This window comes from Megascapheus bottae, chromosome 4 (genome assembly GCF_031878675.1).
Source record: "Megascapheus bottae isolate mThoBot1 chromosome 4, mThoBot2.hap1, whole genome shotgun sequence".
Lineage (NCBI taxonomy): Eukaryota > Metazoa > Chordata > Mammalia > Rodentia > Geomyidae > Megascapheus > Megascapheus bottae.
Window position 1 is genome coordinate 11746966 of NC_143512.1, and position 17469 is coordinate 11764434.

At 50.5% G+C, this 17469-nt stretch overlaps 2 protein-coding genes across 5 annotated transcripts; one reads left to right on the plus strand and one right to left on the minus strand.

Moving 5' to 3' along the window:
- The first annotated feature begins 2310 nt into the window (after window positions 1-2310).
- Window positions 2311-13102, plus strand: Fchsd1 (FCH and double SH3 domains 1). The gene is made up of 20 exons (XM_090331334.1): window positions 2311-2372; window positions 2606-2703; window positions 3255-3300; window positions 3686-3753; window positions 4075-4216; window positions 4301-4437; window positions 4537-4600; window positions 5591-5719; window positions 6583-6705; window positions 6877-6972; window positions 7348-7467; window positions 7860-7964; window positions 8061-8222; window positions 9386-9514; window positions 9594-9677; window positions 9848-9965; window positions 10078-10298; window positions 11183-11270; window positions 12271-12344; window positions 12688-13102. The coding sequence occupies exons 1-20, from the start codon at window positions 2352-2354 to the stop codon at window positions 12751-12753; spliced, it is 2091 nt and encodes a 696-aa protein (XP_090187460.1). The 5' UTR covers window positions 2311-2351; the 3' UTR covers window positions 12754-13102.
- Window positions 13103-13173: 71 nt separating this feature from the next.
- Rell2 (RELT like 2) lies at window positions 13174-17340 on the minus strand. 4 transcript variants are annotated; one of them, XM_090331332.1, is made up of 8 exons: window positions 17175-17340; window positions 15880-16119; window positions 15417-15482; window positions 15255-15321; window positions 14632-14817; window positions 13985-14360; window positions 13830-13863; window positions 13174-13611 (listed from the first exon to the last, which is right to left on the minus strand). In XM_090331332.1, the coding sequence occupies exons 2-7, from the start codon at window positions 16061-16063 to the stop codon at window positions 13831-13833; spliced, it is 912 nt and encodes a 303-aa protein (XP_090187458.1). In that variant the 5' UTR covers window positions 16064-16119; window positions 17175-17340; the 3' UTR covers window positions 13174-13611; window position 13830. The 4 variants fall into 4 exon arrangements, with proteins under 4 accessions (XP_090187458.1, XP_090187457.1, XP_090187459.1 ...); XM_090331331.1 differs by having other exon boundaries at window positions 16559-17340; XM_090331333.1 differs by having other exon boundaries at window positions 13174-13380; window positions 16552-17340.
- Window positions 17341-17469: the final 129 nt, after the last annotated feature.

Below are 17469 nucleotides of genomic sequence, written 5' to 3' on the forward strand. Positions count from 1 at the left end.
ATAGCTTAGCCTGTACTCTCAGTTATGCAGGAGACTGGGATTTGAGGATTATGGTTTAAAGCCAGTCTGGATAGACAAACCCCCAAGATTCCTATCTCCAATTAACCAGCAAAAAGCTGGAAGTGAAACTGGCTCGAGGCAGAGCTCTTGGGGCTGGGAGTGCTTGCCTAGCACGCATGAAGACCCAGGTTCAATTCCTCGGTACCACATAAATAGAAAAAAGCCAGAAGTGGTGCTGTGGCTCAAGTGGCAGAGTGCTAGCCTTGAGAAAGTCCAAGGACAGTGCTCAGGCCCTGAGTACAAGCCCCAGGACTGCCAATAAATAAATAAATAAATAAATAAATAAATAAATAAATACAAGAGGCAGAGCTCTAGCCTTGAGCAGAAAAGCTCAGGGACAGTTCCCAGGCCCTGAGTTAAATCCCCAGGACAGAGACAGACAGACAGACAGACAGACACACACACACACACACACACACCCCTAAATGATGCCAAGTATGAACAAGACAGATGTGGCCCCTGCTCTTATGGAGCCTCTACTGAAGAACAGAAATAGAAAACAGAAAATAAACAGAAGAGGGCCTGGTGCATGGCCTAATGGTTGAGTTCTTGCCTCGCATACATGAAACCCTGGGTTTAATTCCTTGGTACCACATACACAGTAAAAGCTGGAAGTGATGCTATGGCTCAAGTAGTAGAGCACTAGAAAGCCCAAGGATAGTGCCCAGACCCTAAGTTCAAGCCCCCTGACTGCCAGGGGGAAAAACAAACACTGAGTGTGGAGGTGGCCTTCTGTAGGTGAATGGGAAGAGAGATCTGAGGAGTTCAAACAAGAATAAGAAATTGGACATGCAGACTGCTGGGGACAGGAGCTTTGAAAGGCAGAGGCAGACATGGAAGTTGTATTATGGGAAGGGACTTGATCCTTGAAATAGCAAAGAGAATGAAGTAGCTGCGAGCCAGTGAATGGAGGATAGGAGAGGGGTGCTGAAGTCGATTAGTGGGGCCCCAATCAGCATGGTTTCATAGGCCATGGATTTTATTTTGACTTCAGGCATTTGGGATTTATTTGGTGACATTTGTGTTTTAAACAAGAAAAAGATAAGATCTTGTTCTCTCCCTTCCTCTTCTCCCTTAAAGATTATGCGCTGACTTCCGGGCAATTTGTGACTTGTGGAAAGAAGCCTGGAAGCAAGAAGACCAGATTATTAGACTCGAAAACTGATAATGGAGGCTTATACTAGGGTGGTAGTCTTGGAATTTGAGGGACTCGTATGTGAAGAATTGTGGGGACTTGGGTTGGGGATGAAATGAGCTGATTAGGGTGAGTACGTGTGACAAAATCTGTATTACTTGTTGATGAATGGAACAAGAGATGGGGTATGATGCCAGGGATATGGCTTTCCTAACTGCAGGAAGTCTGATTTGATCTACCTGAGGAAAGAACAGGTGTAGCAGCCTTACTTTTTTGTGTGGTAGCTATTAGATACTACTGGAAATATGAATCCAGAGTTTTAAAATATGATAGTGGTGTGGATTTGGGGATCTTGGTGTGGGTCAAGGGAAGCCCCCTTGGTGAGGAGGATGAGGAAAGGGACAGTGCTTCTCAGAAAACCATGCCTACCTTGGAAGACCTTGGGATGCAAAGGCTGAATGGAAGACCCTAAAAGTGACAAGGACTTTCCTAGGCCATAAGACTCCAGGTAGACCTTCCAACACACCTCCTCTTTGGTATCAGTTAATGTCTAATAAGGCCCAAGATATTCTGGTCTTTCTCAGGGCCTAGTTCCTTATTAGCTTAGGCATCTTTCTCACCTGGCTTGCACTGGTTTTTCCAGCTCGACGGGAATTAGGAAAATGTCTAGGACCAACCCTGTATCTCTTTGTCAGAGGTATCTTCTCTGAGGTGTCCAGTGACTCAGTTTCCCTGGTCACCTTTTGAGTTCCTCACCATTTCACGCCTTTAGCGCCCGGACGGGTTAATATGCATATGTAAATGATAAGCCGAAATAATTACAGGCTGAATCAGTGGCTACACTAGAAATAGAACCCAGGCGTCTTGACTCAGAAGCCCTGGGTTCTCCTTATCGCCCTGAGGACGCTGCGTCCGCCCTGCGGCCCGGACCTTCCTGGACATTCTCAACAATAACAGAAGTTCAGCTCCCTTGTGGCTGCCCGGCGTTTCCGTCCGTGCACTCAGGCAGACACGGTGTGGGCAGACACGGTGTGGGCGGAAAGAGGGCGTGGCCGGGGAGGGGGCGTGACCTCTCGTGTCTGGGCAGGGCTTCTTCGTGGGCGGGGCCTCCTGGAGTTCCGGAGTCGAGTCGCTGGCCGCCTGGGCCGAAGCAGCAATGCAGCCGCCGCCCCGAAAAGTGAGATGGGCCGGGAAATAGGGTCACCTGGTGGGCTGGCGGTACGGAGGGAGCTCACAGGGCACTCGACCCGGGGTGGGAGACAGGAGGTAGGAAGGCGTCAGAGGCTAGCCCAGAAGTAACCGAGGAGGCAATTCAGCCCCTCCCCGGCCCCGCCCCCTCTCTGCTCCCCGTGCTGTGTTTTTAGGCTTCCTAGCCGGTGGGGTGTCTTTATTCTCCCCTTAATCCCACAGGTAAAGCCGGCCCAGGAGGTGAAGCTCCGCTTCCTGGAGCAACTGAGCATCCTTCAGATCCGGCAGCAGAGGGAGGCGGATCTGCTGGAGGACATCAGGTAGCCTCTGACCCCACCCCCTGGTTCGCCCTAGCTGCAAACCCCGTTTTTCCTTCAACCACAATTGCCGGTTGGGGGTGGGGAGACAGGGGTAAATGGCTCATCCTCAACCTTCACCCCAAAGCCCGCCGCTCCCGATACTGGATACACATACATAAACAGAGGGACCCTCCCACAACCTCCTTGACGCCTCTCCATGCCACTGTCCCCACCCTCACAGTCAATCTTAGGGTAAAAATCCCCTCGTTCTTCCAGACTTGTTGGAAGGCTGGCGACACCGCACCTAGCCCCCTCCCCCTCCCTTCAATCCTCACCCCCAAGCCCACAGAGGCTTCAGGGGTGGGGAGGATTCTGCTGGGGCTCTGAGCCTGTCCTGTATGGCGGCTGCCCGAGGTGATCTCAAGGACTCGGTTTCTTCAGTCCCATTCCCTTTGGGTGTAGTCACAGTCTGGTCTGGCTCCTTTCGTCCTCCAGCTCAGACTGAGAAAGGATTTAGGGTAGGAGAACAGGACCACATGGAAAAACCCCTCTTCTTTCCCCAATCTCCACAGATCGTACAGCAAGCAGAGGGCAGCCATTGAGCGGGAGTATGGGCAGGTATGGACTCTTCTTTGTCTCTTCCCTCTGGTTCTAGTCTCCTTTAACTACCAGCAGTGTCTCTTATTATGATCAAATGCTTGGAGGCAGGCAAACAAATCCGTCCTGTGCTACTGCTTATTAGATGTGTGACCTCCGACAAATGAGTTAACATTTCTTACTCTCAGTTTTCTTCTCTGTAAAATGGGGATAATAATAATACCCAAATCTCATGAAGGATTGTTGTAAAGAGTAAATAAATTAGTGAACTCAGGAAGGTATTTACCAAAGCAAGTAGTGTGTAGTATGCATTCCAAGAATGGTGTTAGTATACCTTAGGCCCAAATTCTCCCAGTTGGGGTGAGTGTTGGATGAAGAATTGGATTTGTGATTGTTTTCTCACCAGGCACTCCAGAAACTGGCCGGGCCATTCCTGAAGAGGGAAGGGCAGCGAAGCGGGGAGCTGGACAGCAGGTGAGTCTTACAGAGGCTCTGGAGATGATAGGGTGCTCAGCCCCAGAGACCTGTAGGGATGAAGGACTAGTGAGGGGACCGGGCGCATGAGCTGTAGGTAGAGCTGACACAGCGTAGGAGAGGAGCTGACCCAGCAAGGACACTGTGGGTAGGGGTGGAGGGCACTGAGTGATCTTGTGGCTGAGCTAATGGGCTGATCGATTGATGGGCTCTCAGACAAAAGGGGAAGGGAAATCATTCTGTCTCCTATGATGTTGGGGAGGGGGTGTCTTGTGAAGCTATGGAGCGCTCCTCTCTTCACCACAGACTTTCTCTGGGGAGGGACAGGACAGTGTTTGGTGCCTGGCGCTGCCTGCTGGATGCCACCATGGCTGCAGGCCAAACCCGTCTCCAGGCGTCTGACCGATACCGTGACCTAGCAGGGGGCACAGGGCGGAGTGCCAAGGAGCAGGTGCTTAGGAAGGTATGGCTTAGTGGATAAGGTGAAGGAACCTCATTTGGGAATGGAGGTGGTCTGGGTGAAGACCTTGTGTGCCCATGCTGCTAGGGGACAGAGAGCCTCCAGAGAGCACAGGCTGAGGTGCTGCAGTCTGTCCGGGAGCTGAGCCGAAGTCGCAAGCTGTATGGACAGCGGGAACGTGTATGGGCCTTGGCACAGGAGAAGGCAGCTGATGTCCAGGCCAGGTGGGCTCACGAGTAGTTTGTGGGCATGGGGTGGTGTGGAGTGGCAGTAAATCATTGAAGTTGGGCCTGACTTAGGACTCCTTGCCCTCGCTTGCACAGATTGAACCGAAGTGACCATGGCATCTTCCACTCTCGGACCAGTCTCCAGAAACTGAGCACCAAGGTTAGGGGAATGAAGACATGACTTGATGAACGGCAGTTAGAGTACCCTAATAGTTTGGAATCCAAGGACATAATTTAAGACACTTTGTTGAATTCAGGCTCCCCAACTTCCTAGATGGGTGACCACGTTAGCTTATTTGGTTTCTTTGAGCAGCATTTCTTCATTTATACAATGGAAATAATGCCTTTTTCTTTTTCATTTTTTATATTATTTTTGGAGGACTTCTGTGTACAGCCTGGTGGAGGGAGTATGTGCACAAATGATCAGATGAGGGAGGATGGAAGTAAAACTAGGTAATAGAGGAGTGTGATTTGGAGAAAAAGTATTTCTAAATGGGTCATATAAATGTCAAGAAGGACCTATCCTTGGTGGAAGACCATTCCAGGGAGAAGGAATGGTGAATATAAAGCCTCTGAGGTGGGAGTAACTTTGGCTCAAGGAACTAGGAGAACACTAATGTGCCCAGAGCATGAGCAAGGGACAAGCACTTGAAAGGAAGTAAGGAAAGTTTCAGGAGTCAGTTCACATTGGACCAATGTAAGGAACAGTTTTGGATTTTATTTTGAATGTATGTAGAAGCCAGTTGTGTGTGTGTGTGTGTGTGTGTGTGTGTGTGTTGGTATTGAGGCTTGAACTCAGAGCCTAGAAACTGTCCCTTAGATTTTTCCTCTCAAGGCTGGTGCTCTACCACTTGAGCCATAGCTCAACTTCTGGAGTTTTGGTGATTAATTGGAAATAAGAGTCTCACTTTCCTGCCTAAGCTGGCTTCCAATCATGATCCTCAGATTTCAGCCTCTTGAGTTGTTAGGATTACAAGTGTGAGCCACTAGAGGATTGAAGTCAGAGTTGTATATAAACTTTTTAGTATATTGCCAGGCATGTAGTAAGCTCTCATTGTGAGAATCTATTGTGGATGTGAGTTTGGGGTTAACCTTGGAAGGATCTTGAGGGTTCAGAGCTCCTTGTTAACTCTTTATTTCCTTCTTCCAGCTCTCTGTCCAGTCAGCCCAGTACTCCCAGCAACTTAGAGCAGCCCGTAATGAGTATCTGCTGAACTTGGTAGCTACCAATGCCCACCTTGACCACTACTACCAAGAGGAACTGCCAGCTCTGCTCAAGGCCAGTCCTAACCCACACTATCCTTGTTCTCAGCTAAAGGAGAGGCTCTCCATTTGCTACATCCCCTGAGGCTGGTTGGTGGTGCTAAGGACTTCACTTAGAATTAGTACAAGATACATATTTGAGGGGCTAGAAACATAGCCTAATGGTAGAGTGCTTGCCTAGCATACACAAAGCCCTGGGTTCGATTCCCCAATACCACATACACAGAAAAAGCTGGTTCAAGTGGTAGAGCACTAGACTTGAGAAAGCCCAAGGACAGTACCCAGGCACTGAGTTCAAGCCCCAGGACTGGCAAAAAAAAAAAAAAAAGATATATATCTGAATTCAGGTTCTGCTTCTAGCTGGTTTACTATGCAGGACACAACTCCATTGAACCCCACATTCTTCATCAGCATTAGTCCCAGGTTTGCCAACATCATAACATCCATGAGATTTAAAGATAATAGATGTGAAAGTATTGATTTTTTAAAAATCAGTCAGAGAGCTTCAACTCAGAGCCTGGACTCTCTCCCTGAGCTCTTTTCACTCAAGGCTAGTGACTTGGAGCCACAGCACTAATTCCAGTTTTCTGGTGGTTATTTGGAGATAAGAGTCTCATAGACTTTCCTGCCTGGGATGGCTTTGCGTCCCTTGATCGTCCGATCTCAACCTCCTGAGTAGCTAGGATTACAGGCATGAGCCATTAGCACCCGGCTCAAAGTGCTTCTTAAGCTGTTGAGTGCTGGACATCTTGAGGGCCAGTGATGCATGTTATTTCTTCCCCACTTCCTGTCTCTCATGCCCATCTCCTGTTGAAACCTGGACCACATTCCAGTGGGGACCTGGAGAAGGTGATATGAGTATCTTGGGATTCTCTCCAGGCGTTGGTAAGCGAGCTATCAGAATACTTGAGAGATCCCCTGACCTTATTGAGCCGCACTGAGCTGGAAGCTGCAGAGATGGTCTTGGAACATGCCCGCCATGGGGGACAGACAACATCTCAGGTAAGGGCTCAGGTCTGTGTTAGCTCTTTTGTACCCTGCTCTTCTAATACAGCCCTTGTTATTGTACGCCTGACCCATTCCTTTTCACTTATCCTCTTTCTGCCAAGAGATGCTGGGGCAGTGCTGGAGAGGTGCCAGTAAGTGAGTGACTGTGCCTTTTTCCAAACCTAGGTAAACTGGGAGCAGGATGTGAAGTTGTTTCTTCAGGAGCCTGGCATCTTTTCTCCCACACCACCTCAGCAGTTTCATGCAGCAGGAGCTGATCAGGTAAAAGTTCCCTATTTGTTGAGCCAGACCAGATATAAATATATGGCTTAAGCCTTCTCTCCTGTTATACTTGTACTGAGTTAATAAATTCAGTGACTGTTTGGAGAAAGGGCCTTACCATTCCAGTTTCCTTCCCTTCTACAGGACATACAAACACATCTCAGATGAAAGTTCATGTCACTTCACCATACTATACTTTTGGGTTCTTTAATCCCGATCCTATTCTTGGGACTATATTCATACCAATTTATACTATGTCCACGGACATAGCCACGTACCCCTTTTTCTTTACCCTTGTCCTTGTGAGGTAAAGGGAGGGAACTGGTGAGAAAGATGGGCTCACAATCTCCTCACAACACACCCTTGTCCATTCAGGTGTGTTCACTGGAGCAAGGAGCAGGAGATCAGGCTGGGGAGAGTGGCCTGGAGAAAGAGATCCAGCGCTGGGCAGGTCGAGCTGCCCGAGACTACAAGATCCAACACCATGGGCATCGGGTGAGGTGGGGTGCACGTGTTGTGGGTGGGCAAGAAATGCTGAGAGATGGGGATCCTAGCATTACTGAGGGGCCCATGAGGCTATAGACAGACTGGGAGGAAAAATGTTTTAACACAATGGTATGACACAATAGTTAAGAAAACAGCCTTCAGTGGTAGACTGATCTAGGTTCAGATGAAATCTGTTGCTTGCCAGCTCTCTGACCCTGGGTAAAGGAGTGATTTCACCTCTCTGGACTCCAGTTTCCTCATCACTAAAGTGGAGCCAATAATAACACCTACCTCTTAGGGAAGATAAATGACAAATGGCAAATGATGCAACTAGCCAAGTACTAGGTCCAGAGTAAGTTGTGGCCCCCAGTGTTTCTAGCCACTTCCGCCTTCCTCACTAGGTGTTGCAGCGACTGGAGCAGAGGCGGCAACAGGCTCCAGAGCGAGAAGCCCCTGGCATAGAACAGAGACTACAGGAAGTGAAGGAGAGCATCCGTAGGGCACAGGTGAGGTGTCACACCACTGAGATCCACCCCTTCAGTCAGCTTGCGCTGAGAGGAGAAGCAAGGGGTGGATACTAACTCCCTTTTTCCTCATGTCAGGTAAGCCAGGTGAAGGGGGCCGCCCGGCTGGCCTTGCTGCAGGGGGCTGGCCTAGATGTTCAGCTCTGGTTGAAGCCAGCCATGACCCAGGCCCAGGATGAGGTGGAGCAGGAGCGAAGGCTTAGCGAGGCGAGGCTGTCCCAGAGGGACCTCTCCCCCACGGTGAGCTCCTCCCACCCCTCACTGTATATACCTAGGAGGGTAAGGGAAATGGGAATCAGAGCAGTACCTGACTTGAGGGTTGTTGTAAGGCTTAAATGAAACAATTCATATAAAATTCTCCACAGGTTTCTGGCATAGAGAATCTTCCATAATTATTTTCCCCCTGCAGTTCTGGGGATGGAACCCAGGGCCTTACCCTTACTAGATGAACACTTTACCACTTGGTTTCTCACCATCAAGAAGAACCAAGATTCTGGGAGCTCCTTGTGAGTGACTTTAGTACCAGCCATTCACTGGCTGATGATCTTGGAAACTGACTAAAATGAGGTTAATAGTTATGCAAAACAATACTGGGTTAATATAATCTCTTTCCTGTAGAAAATCTTTTGTGACGATTAAACAATATGTATATAAATATTTATGTATACTATATGTGTGTGTGTGTGTGTGTGTGTGTGTGTGTGTGTGTAAAGGTACTTAATATAGTGCTTCCTCTACCAGCAAGAAGGGGAAAAATCCAACATGACTCCCAAATTCTCCCCGCCAGAAGCCATACTTATATATGTATACACATAGATGTGCATATCTAATAAATATACGTTTGTAGATGTGTATATGTATACACACGTATATGTATATGTATATTTATATCTTTACGTATATATGTGTAAAGATAGGATAGTATAGATAGTACAGTACTTCCAGGCTCTTGTGACTCATGTCTGTAATTCTAGCTTCTCAGGAGGCTGAGAGCTAAGGGTCATAGTTGGAAACTAGCCCAGGCAGACAACTCCAAGAGACATTTCTAATTAACTAGCAGAAAGAAGTGGAGGTGTGGTTTGAGTGGTGGATTGAAGCAGTCTTGAGTAGAAAAAGCTAAGCAAAATGGGAAGTCTTGAGTTTATGCTCCAGTATCAGACCCCCTCCCCCCAAAAAAGATACTTTACATCATACTGTGTACATATTAAATGCTCAATTTTAAATAGTATTATTCAACTTCACCCTACTCTGTGGGTGGTTTTGATTATGAGATTTGTCGATTGGTTGTGAGTTTCAGCCTTACAGGACAATTCCTAGTATGTTTGAGGTAAGGTAGGGGAGTGGGAGAGCCAAGCAATACTTGAGAGTGGGCTCCATAATGATAAGCTCTTTATCCCCTGCAGGCTGAGGATGTTGAGCTTTCTGATTTTGATGAATGTGAGGAGACTGGGGAGCTTTTTGAGGAGCCTGCCCCCCCAGCCCTGGCTACCAGGCCCCTCCCCTGCCCAGCATATGTGGTGTTTGGCTATCAGGTATGAAGAGGGGTCAGGACTTCAGATGGGCAACAGTAGGGGATCAGCCAACTCCTGAATCTTTCCTTGCGGGACTCAGGCAGGGCATGAAGATGAACTGACTATCATGGAGGGTGAGTGGCTGGAGGTCATAGAGGAGGGAGATGCTGAAGAATGGGTCAAGGTGGGTATATAATTCTGGGCTACGATCTTGAGTTGGGGGTCTGTGGGAGGACTTTCCTGTGGCCCCTAAGGCCTACTCCTGGTTTTCCTCCAGAAGCCTGAGTGGAGGAAAGCCAGGGTCCTGGGCTGTTTCAAGCCAAGTCTGATCTATTCCTATTGCTGGGCAAACAGGCTCGGAACCAGCATGGTGAGGTAGGCTTTGTTCCTGAGCGGTATCTCAACTTCCCAGATCTGTCCGTCTCTGAGAGCAGCCATGACAGTAACAATCCATTAGGGGCAGAACCCACTGGTAAGAAAGGGAAATTCTGGGTACCCTGAGTATGGAGATAAATTATTTGGTGTAAGCCTGAGGGTACCGCGGCTCATTCCCTTCTCTCACTGCCTCTTTTGGACATCTACAGCATTTTTGGCGCGTGCCCTGTACAGTTACACTGGACAGAGTGAAGAGGAGCTGAGCTTCCCTGAGGGAGCACTTATCCGCCTGCTGCCTAGGGCCCAAGATGGAGTGGATGATGGCTTTTGGAGGGGAGAGTTTGGGGGCCATGTTGGGGTTTTCCCCTCCTTGCTGGTAGAGGAGCTGCTTGGTCCCCCAGGGCCACCCGAACTCTCAGACTCTGAACAGGTGAGTCCTTGTTTTTTCTGGGTCCCCGGGTACCTTTGGGTTAAAGCCTTGTTTAACTTAATGCCTCCTCTTTTCCCCAGGGTTTCCTCCTATGGTAGCTTAGGTCTCTCTCTGGGCAGAGGAAAGAGAAACCAAGATAAGCTTCCTAGAAATTCAGAAGACTTTAGTGCTAGATAGACCTTAGTTCAAATTTCTACCACAGGATCCTGAGCAGTGATCTTAGACAACCTCTCTGAACCTATTTTATGTATAAATGGATGTTATAGCTATTTCAACAGTCTCACACCATGAATAAAAGTCTACTTATCCCCATTGCACACAGAAAGTACTTAAATCTTCAACTAACAGTGGGAGACCTGGTTTGTAGCCAGCACTCTGCCACTAACTGACCCTGTGATCTTGGACAGATGGCTTAACCTAATTTTACCTCTAACCTAAAAATGACTATCTGGGGCCAGGAATGTAGCCTAGTGGTAGAGTACTTGCCTAGCATGTGAGAAGCCCTGGGTTCCATTCCTTGGTACTACATACACAGAAAAAGCTGGAAGTAGTGCTATGGCTCAAGTGGCAGAGCACAAAAAGTGTCCAAGGACAGTGCCCAGGCCCTGAGTTCAAGTCCCAGGACTGGTAAAAAAATGACTGACAGGTTAGTGATGTGGGTTGAATTAGTGTATGGGAAAAATACCTGCACCATAGTACATCAACTTAGTACAATAACTTCAACAGCCAAATATTGGCTGTTGAAATATGTATAAGTTACAACCCCAGCCTGAATATAAACTTTTGGCTACTTCCTGTATTGACAGGAGAGGAACTGTAGATGGGAGAAAAGCTAGTAAAACCTTCCCATGTTAGGAATAACTCTATGCCCATCCTGCCCCCAGATGCTGCCATCTCCTTCTCCTCCCAGTTTCTCTCCTCCTGCACCCACCTGTGCCTTGGGCGGACTCTCTGCACCTGCCCTGCCTGGGGGTGAGTAGAAGGCTTGGAGGTTCTAATGATAAGAGTGGTGAAGAGTAAGTAAGGATGGGCTCTAAGGCCACACACTGCTTCTCTGTTGGCTGTCACTACACCTTGCAGGTGAGTGGGAAGAAGAGCTTGACATTTGGAGTTAGGCTGACCTGGATGAATTCCTGTTCTAACTGCCCATCCATTGTTACATTGTTCTTTTTAAAAGGATGTTTCTAGCCAGACACTGGTGACTCATGCCTATAATCCTAGGCTACTCAGCAGGCTAAGATCTGAAGATTGTGCTTTAAAACCAGCCTGGCCAGGAAAGTCTGTGAGACTCTCATCCCTAACAAATAACTCAAAAAAGTTGGAAGTGGATATGTGGCTTAAGTGGTAGAGTGATAACCTTGAGGGAGTGGGGTGGAGGGAGAAACCCCGTGTTGTTTTTGGCACATAGTAAACATGCAGATAATAGCCGTGTCATTTACTCTGAACCTTGCAAATACCTAGCTTTATTTCACTTTTTTCTTTATTTTATTTTTTGTGGTGCTGGGGATCAAACCCAGAGCCTTGCATATAGTAAACAAGAACTTCTGCTACAAAACCAAGTCCCCATCCCCCTTCTCCCCTTTTCCTTCTAGACTGTCCATCTTTTCTAAAACCTAGACTTTCACCTTCTCCACAGAGGAACCCTCCCTGATCCTCTGGAGTTAATCTTCTCCAACCACACCTAGCTCACTTTGTATAACTTAGTACTAAGATATTTCCTGTGTGTATTGAGATTTCATAACTGGGTTTCTGTGAGCTATTGAGGGAGCTGTATCTCTCACCTATTCTTTCTTTTGGTACTTCAGGCAGAGCTGATTTTATAGCAGTTGCCCAATAAGTACTGAGGATAGATGGATGGATTTTGTGACTGAGATTCATTACTGTTTATTAATTCAACAAATATTTACAGTGTTACAGTCCTAAGTGCTGGAGATGCAATGCCTGAAGACTAACTCTTGGTTCTTGTTACCAGACATATCCCTAGACTGTCCTAAATCCTTGGACAGTCTTGGACCTCTGGACATGATGGTGCCTCGACTCAGGCCGGTAAGAGCCCTTGCCTTAGGGGGAGCTGTAAAGGGGTCATTCCAGCTGGTCCTGTTTTGTCTTCTGGGCTGAAGAATGAACAAGGAGGTTGGGAGTTTGGCTTAGTGGCAGAGTGCTTGCCTAGCATGCATGAAGCATTGGGTTCAATTCCTTGGTACCACATACATACATAGAAAAAGCTGGAAGTGGTGCTGTGGCTCAAGTGGTAGAGCTCTAGCCTTGAGAAAGCCCAAGGACAGTGCTCAGTCCCTGAGCTCAAGCTGAAATTGGGGAAAAAAAGTAGGGGGGGAGAAGGATATCTGGAAGGGAGGAATCTGAAGCACTAACTTTGTGTTCCCTACAGATGCGTCCACCACCTCCACCACCAGCTAAAGCTCCGGATCCTGGCCACCCAGATCACCTCACCTGAAGGCCAGGGGAACTACTGCCCAATGCTGCTGCCCCATCTCTATGCTGTCAGAGACCATTCTCTCAATGATCTGGAACGACACAGCCAAAAGCTAGAATCTCGTGTTCTCGCTTACCTCCAAGGAAACTTCCCCTCTCCCCCATTCTGGGGCTAGAATCTACTCCTCTTTTCCATTGTTCTCCTGACATCCCTAGGGCTGGATCCTACCCCCTTTGTCTTCTGGCACCATCCCATTTTTAGAATGGTAAAATACCCATAAATCTCTGGGGTTGGAACCCACTCCCCAAAGTCTTGAATAGTTCTAGCCATCTCCATCTCCACCTTGGTTTATGGGCCCATTCTGGTCTGGATACCAGGATCATTAGGCATAATGTCAGGAGAGGAGCAGGCCTTGGAAGTCAGAAGGAGCTGGAGCCAGTATGTGAAGCAGCTGTAATGGTCTGAGCGGATTTATTGACAGTGAATAAAGGGCACGGAAGTCCAAGCCAGGTCTTGAGACTCTAGTGCCAAAAGGTCAGGGAGTCTAAGGTGCTATTGCTTTAGGGGCCCACCAAGGGCAAGGGCCTGGTCCCAGCTGTCACTCTCTCGCATGTGTAGTGAGGCATTGGAAGAGACAGGCCAGGCATCCTGTTGTCAGGTTGAAGAGGGTTATGAGACTGATGGCCAAGAGTAAGGGGGAGGTTGGAAAGGGGGATTTCTGAGGTCCCTCATTCTGAGACCATGCAACTCCAGGTGGAAGTAGAGCTGGTCCCTCAACTGAGGGGCAGTGCTGTCCATTGAAGGGGAGGGTCTTCATGCCCACTCATCCCCTGGTCCTGCCAGTTGGTAGGCAGTCCATCGGCACAACGAAGAGTGAGGCTTGGTGGAGAGGAAGGGGAACAGTGTTGCTTTGGGTTGAAGTTCTGTTCCCACTTTCCCCAGGGGCTGCGGGGCCCTTCTTAATGCATGGAGCACATACCACCAGCTAAGAAGTCTGAAGCATAGGCTAACTCTGGGGGCTTGGGGAGCTGATGGGCTTATGGAGTTTAGATACAGGGTACAAGGATGAAATTACCTGATGTGGGTCTCAGACTCACCTTACATACCCCCTGTTCCCTGTGGTGGAGACACCTAGAGATGGGGAGATATCAACAGTGGGGACAGTAGGTGGATCATAATTAGTACTTGTCAGAAGAGGGCAATAAAGCTGAGCCCATCACAGCCCATGGCAGTCCTGGCCATGTCTTCATACCTGCTTCTCTGAGGTGTCCAGTTTGCTTGGCTCTCCATTTGTTTCTTGACTAGGCATCCCTGAGCTTGGGCCCCTCCCTCTGGCCCCTGGTGTTGGTTCTGCAGAGGCTCCAGGGTTCTTCTCAAATGCAGAAGGGACTAGGTTGGTATCCCTGAGTCCTCCATTCTGCATCAGGGGGCTGGCTAGGTCCTGGGGCTGGGGCTCCTCAGGGGGCAGCCTTTCAACAGTGGGTATCTCTGTCCTGGATTGCCCTCCTCCAGACCCTTGACCACCCCCTGGATCTTGCCCCCCACCAGAACCCCAGCTTCTGTCCGAGGGGGAACCATCGCGATGCTCATGTAGCCCATAACGCTTCTCAATGTGTGTCACTCGGAATCTGGGAGAGGAGAGAATACTGAGACTTAGGCCTATAGTTCAATAGGCAGCTGAGCCTAGTCCTCCAGCCAGACATCCTGGGTCTGATGGCCACCTCCCTCTGACCTCTGGGGCAGGGGAGGCTTTCTCAGATGGTGAGGAAAATTGTGCAGCTTGACCCCTGCTGCAGTTCCCAGTCCAAGAGAAAAGAGTGGGGCTCACCTTTGGGGTCAGGTATCTTATTATTGGGGTCCCACCTCAGCCTCCCTTTTCCTGGGACACCATATTCCCACCTTCCCACTGAGAATACAGTGGTCTCCCCAGTCCGCGGGCGGCTTTTTCCTTCCTTAGAGCGTCCCTGGCGGACAAGTGGGGGCCTCTTGCCACGGCTGCAGTGGATGCAAGGGGCTGCTGAGCCTAGATGCACAGTGTGATGGTGGGAGGGAGCTCCATCCTGCAGGCTGGAGGTGGCATCCACGCTGGATAGTAGGGAGGAGAGCAGAAATTGTATTTCCATTTTCCTTTCTATTGTCTTCCTTGTCCTTTTAGCATGCCTCTAAAAGTCCCTTGTTCCCCAAGCCCAAATCCTTTTGTTTTAATCTAATAAATTCAATGTGAAGATATGAATAATCATGTGTCCTTCCTTCTGGCCCTGTTTGCCAAAAGAGGGTAATGCTTTACTCAAAGAGTTGTACTAGATGTGCATGCTAGCCTTGAAGATACCTAGATGGGAGACATGGTTTGAAGGACTTGGAATTTCTACAAAAATTGTTTCTTCCTATGTTTTAGGCAGACTTGCTTTCCTCCCCACTCCCTTCCATCCCAAACATGCAATGACACCAGGATTGGACTGTGCTGGAGGAGAGGGTACTCTCCAAGGCAAGCTAAGTCATGCTGGCCCTTGTTTCCAGCTCACCTGGACAGCTGCACTGTCCCTTCTCCTTCACTGTCCCCCAGCATCTCCTTCAAGGCCTCAGCATTAGCTGAGGGGAGAAGGGAAAGAGGGAGTCAGTGGAGGTGGAGGTCAGGGCAAGAGGCAGTCAGAGTGGGAGGCAGCAAGGGGCCAGCCTATACTCACCTTCATTTTGGATGATGCAGCGAACAATCCTCTCTACTGTGTCCTCATTCACGTCATCGTCCTCAGCTGAAGGATGAAAGAGGTTGGCAGGAAAGCAAGAAATGAGTCAGCTTTAGGAGAACATGACCTGATGGGCCCCATGGCCAGTTGATGTGCTCAAGATATCCCTTTACCTATCTGCCATCATGCTGGATTTTTAACATACCAGGGGCCATGGAGATGGGCGAGTCAGTGGGAGGCCAGGGCCACCAGCAGTGAGCAGTGGACTGTTCCTGCCACCTTCTCTAACCTTGTTTTCAGGGTACTATCATCTAATGGCTGACTTTAGAATGCATGGCTAGGTTTCCTACTGGCCTGATCAGGGTTTGGCTTCGATCTGTGGGTCAAGGAGGCAGGAAGATGTGGTGGGGAAAGGAGTAAAGCAGGAAGTTGATGGAGCCAGGATTCCAGGCTGTTCACTCACGGAGCTGGAGCTGGGTGTCATCAGGCTCTGAGCCCCTAGATGTGCGACAGCGGTAGCCTTTCTTCTTTAGCACATGGCAGATCATGAAGCCTACAAGGCCCATGAGGAAGAAGACCAGCACAAGCAGGAAGAGCATGTACAGCCCATGCTGGGGCGGCTCCAGGTCAGGCTGTGGTTCCGACATGAGGCCCTGGGGGGCGAGCGCGGGCCAGGGCGCCTCCTGGGTTTAGGGGGCTGCAGCTAGGGATGGGGGGTAGGGTATGAATGCAGTTCTGAAGATAGCACAGGAAAGCCTCACAGGTCCACCCCACCCCCTCCCCAGCCAGGGAGCTGTCCGGGCCAAGGGTGCTGCTAGTCGGCCAAGTCTGCCCGAGGCTGGAGGCCAGATGGCAGCTACGCAAGCCTTTGGCCCCAACCTGGTCCCACTTCCCCGACGCCCAGACGGTTCCCAATCCTTTCCAGCTTGTCCCCCGCTTCTGTCCCTCCCAAGGACACTGCAGCGTGGGAAGGGATGGAATTCTCAGGCGGCGGGCGCAGCAGTCGCGCCCGAGTCAGCATCCATCCGAACCTCCTCAGCGTTGGCCTGAGTCAGGCCTTCCGCAGCCCCCCTCCCGGTACTCCGGTATCCCTCCCTGCCTTTTCCATTCCTCCCACCCTGACCACCTTGCCCACCCGGTACCGATGTTCTGGCTCTGGCTCCGGCTCCGGGTCCCGCTCCGGGGGCGTCCTAGTCCGGCTCAGGGCCCCCGACGCCCTCCCGGCGCTCATCCCTTGATTCCTCCCCCTCCCCCCTTCGCAGCCTCACCGGCTCCGAGCTTGTGGCTGCGGATGCCGGTGCCGCGGCAGGCGGGGGGGAGGGAAGGGTGGCGGAGGGCGAGGACTAATTGAGAGCCGAGGGAGCCTCCGGACAACTGCGGTCCTGGGAAATGGCTCTGATGGGGCGGGGGTAAGGGATGGGGGTGCGCCTCCGAAGCCGCCTTGGGTTCCCAAATGTCTTCTCCCGTCGCCGGCCTGGGACCGAGGGGCGGAGCGCAGGTGTGCGGGGAGCGTGAGTCTCGCGCGCGTGTAAGCGCAAGTAAGATGCGCGCGTGACTGCGCCGCGCCGTCCCCCCACCCCGGGAGAGTGTGCGGGGCCGAGTCTGGGTCCGCGCGGGGGTCAGGGGGTCGGGTGCGGGTGGCGTGTCCTCCAATGGTCTATCCTGCACGCCTGACGCGGTTCTCTGCCCTCAGTGACCCGGGACAAGTGGAAACCCCGGAATCCTCCCAGCGGGTTGGGGAAAGCTGGCTTTCTGCACCTGAGAGGGGCAGCGTGGCCAGATCTTCCGAGCTTCTTGGGGAGGCGACCACGGCCTGCTCCCCGTTTGGTGAAGGCGACTGGACGGGATAGCTCGGCTTCCCGCGGATCTAACCCACGCCCGGAGAGAAATGGCCCTCGCATCCTAGGACTGCTGCCGCGCGTCCCCACCCGGCGTGCCCCGAACGTTCAAGCTGGGAGAGGGGCGGGACTCCCGCAGGAGGCGGGGTCTCCGGAGGCGGGTCGAGATCTCCGAGTTCCGCAGAGGCAGCGTACGTGTTTACGTAACACGCAGT

Bases quoted from the DNA above. Each gene is read 5' to 3' on its own strand.
- Fchsd1 (XM_090331334.1), top strand. From the start codon at position 2,352: ATGCAGCCGCCGCCCCGAAAA. The intron at 2,373-2,605 runs GTGAGATGGGCC...TTAATCCCACAG, and splicing joins TGCAGCCGCCGCCCCGAAAA to GTAAAGCCGGCCCAGGAGGT. The intron at 4,438-4,536 runs GTGGGCTCACGA...TCGCTTGCACAG, and splicing joins GCAGCTGATGTCCAGGCCAG to ATTGAACCGAAGTGACCATG.
- Rell2 (XM_090331332.1), bottom strand. From the start codon at position 16,063: ATGTCGGAACCACAGCCTGACCTGGAGCCGCCCCAGCATGGGCTGTAC. The intron at 15,322-15,416 runs GTGAGTATAGGC...TTCTCCCCTCAG, and splicing joins CTGCATCATCCAAAATGAAG to CTAATGCTGAGGCCTTGAAG. The intron at 13,864-13,984 runs GTATGAAGACAT...CCCCATCTCTAG, and splicing joins TGGACACCTCAGAGAAGCAG to GTGTCTCCACCACAGGGAAC.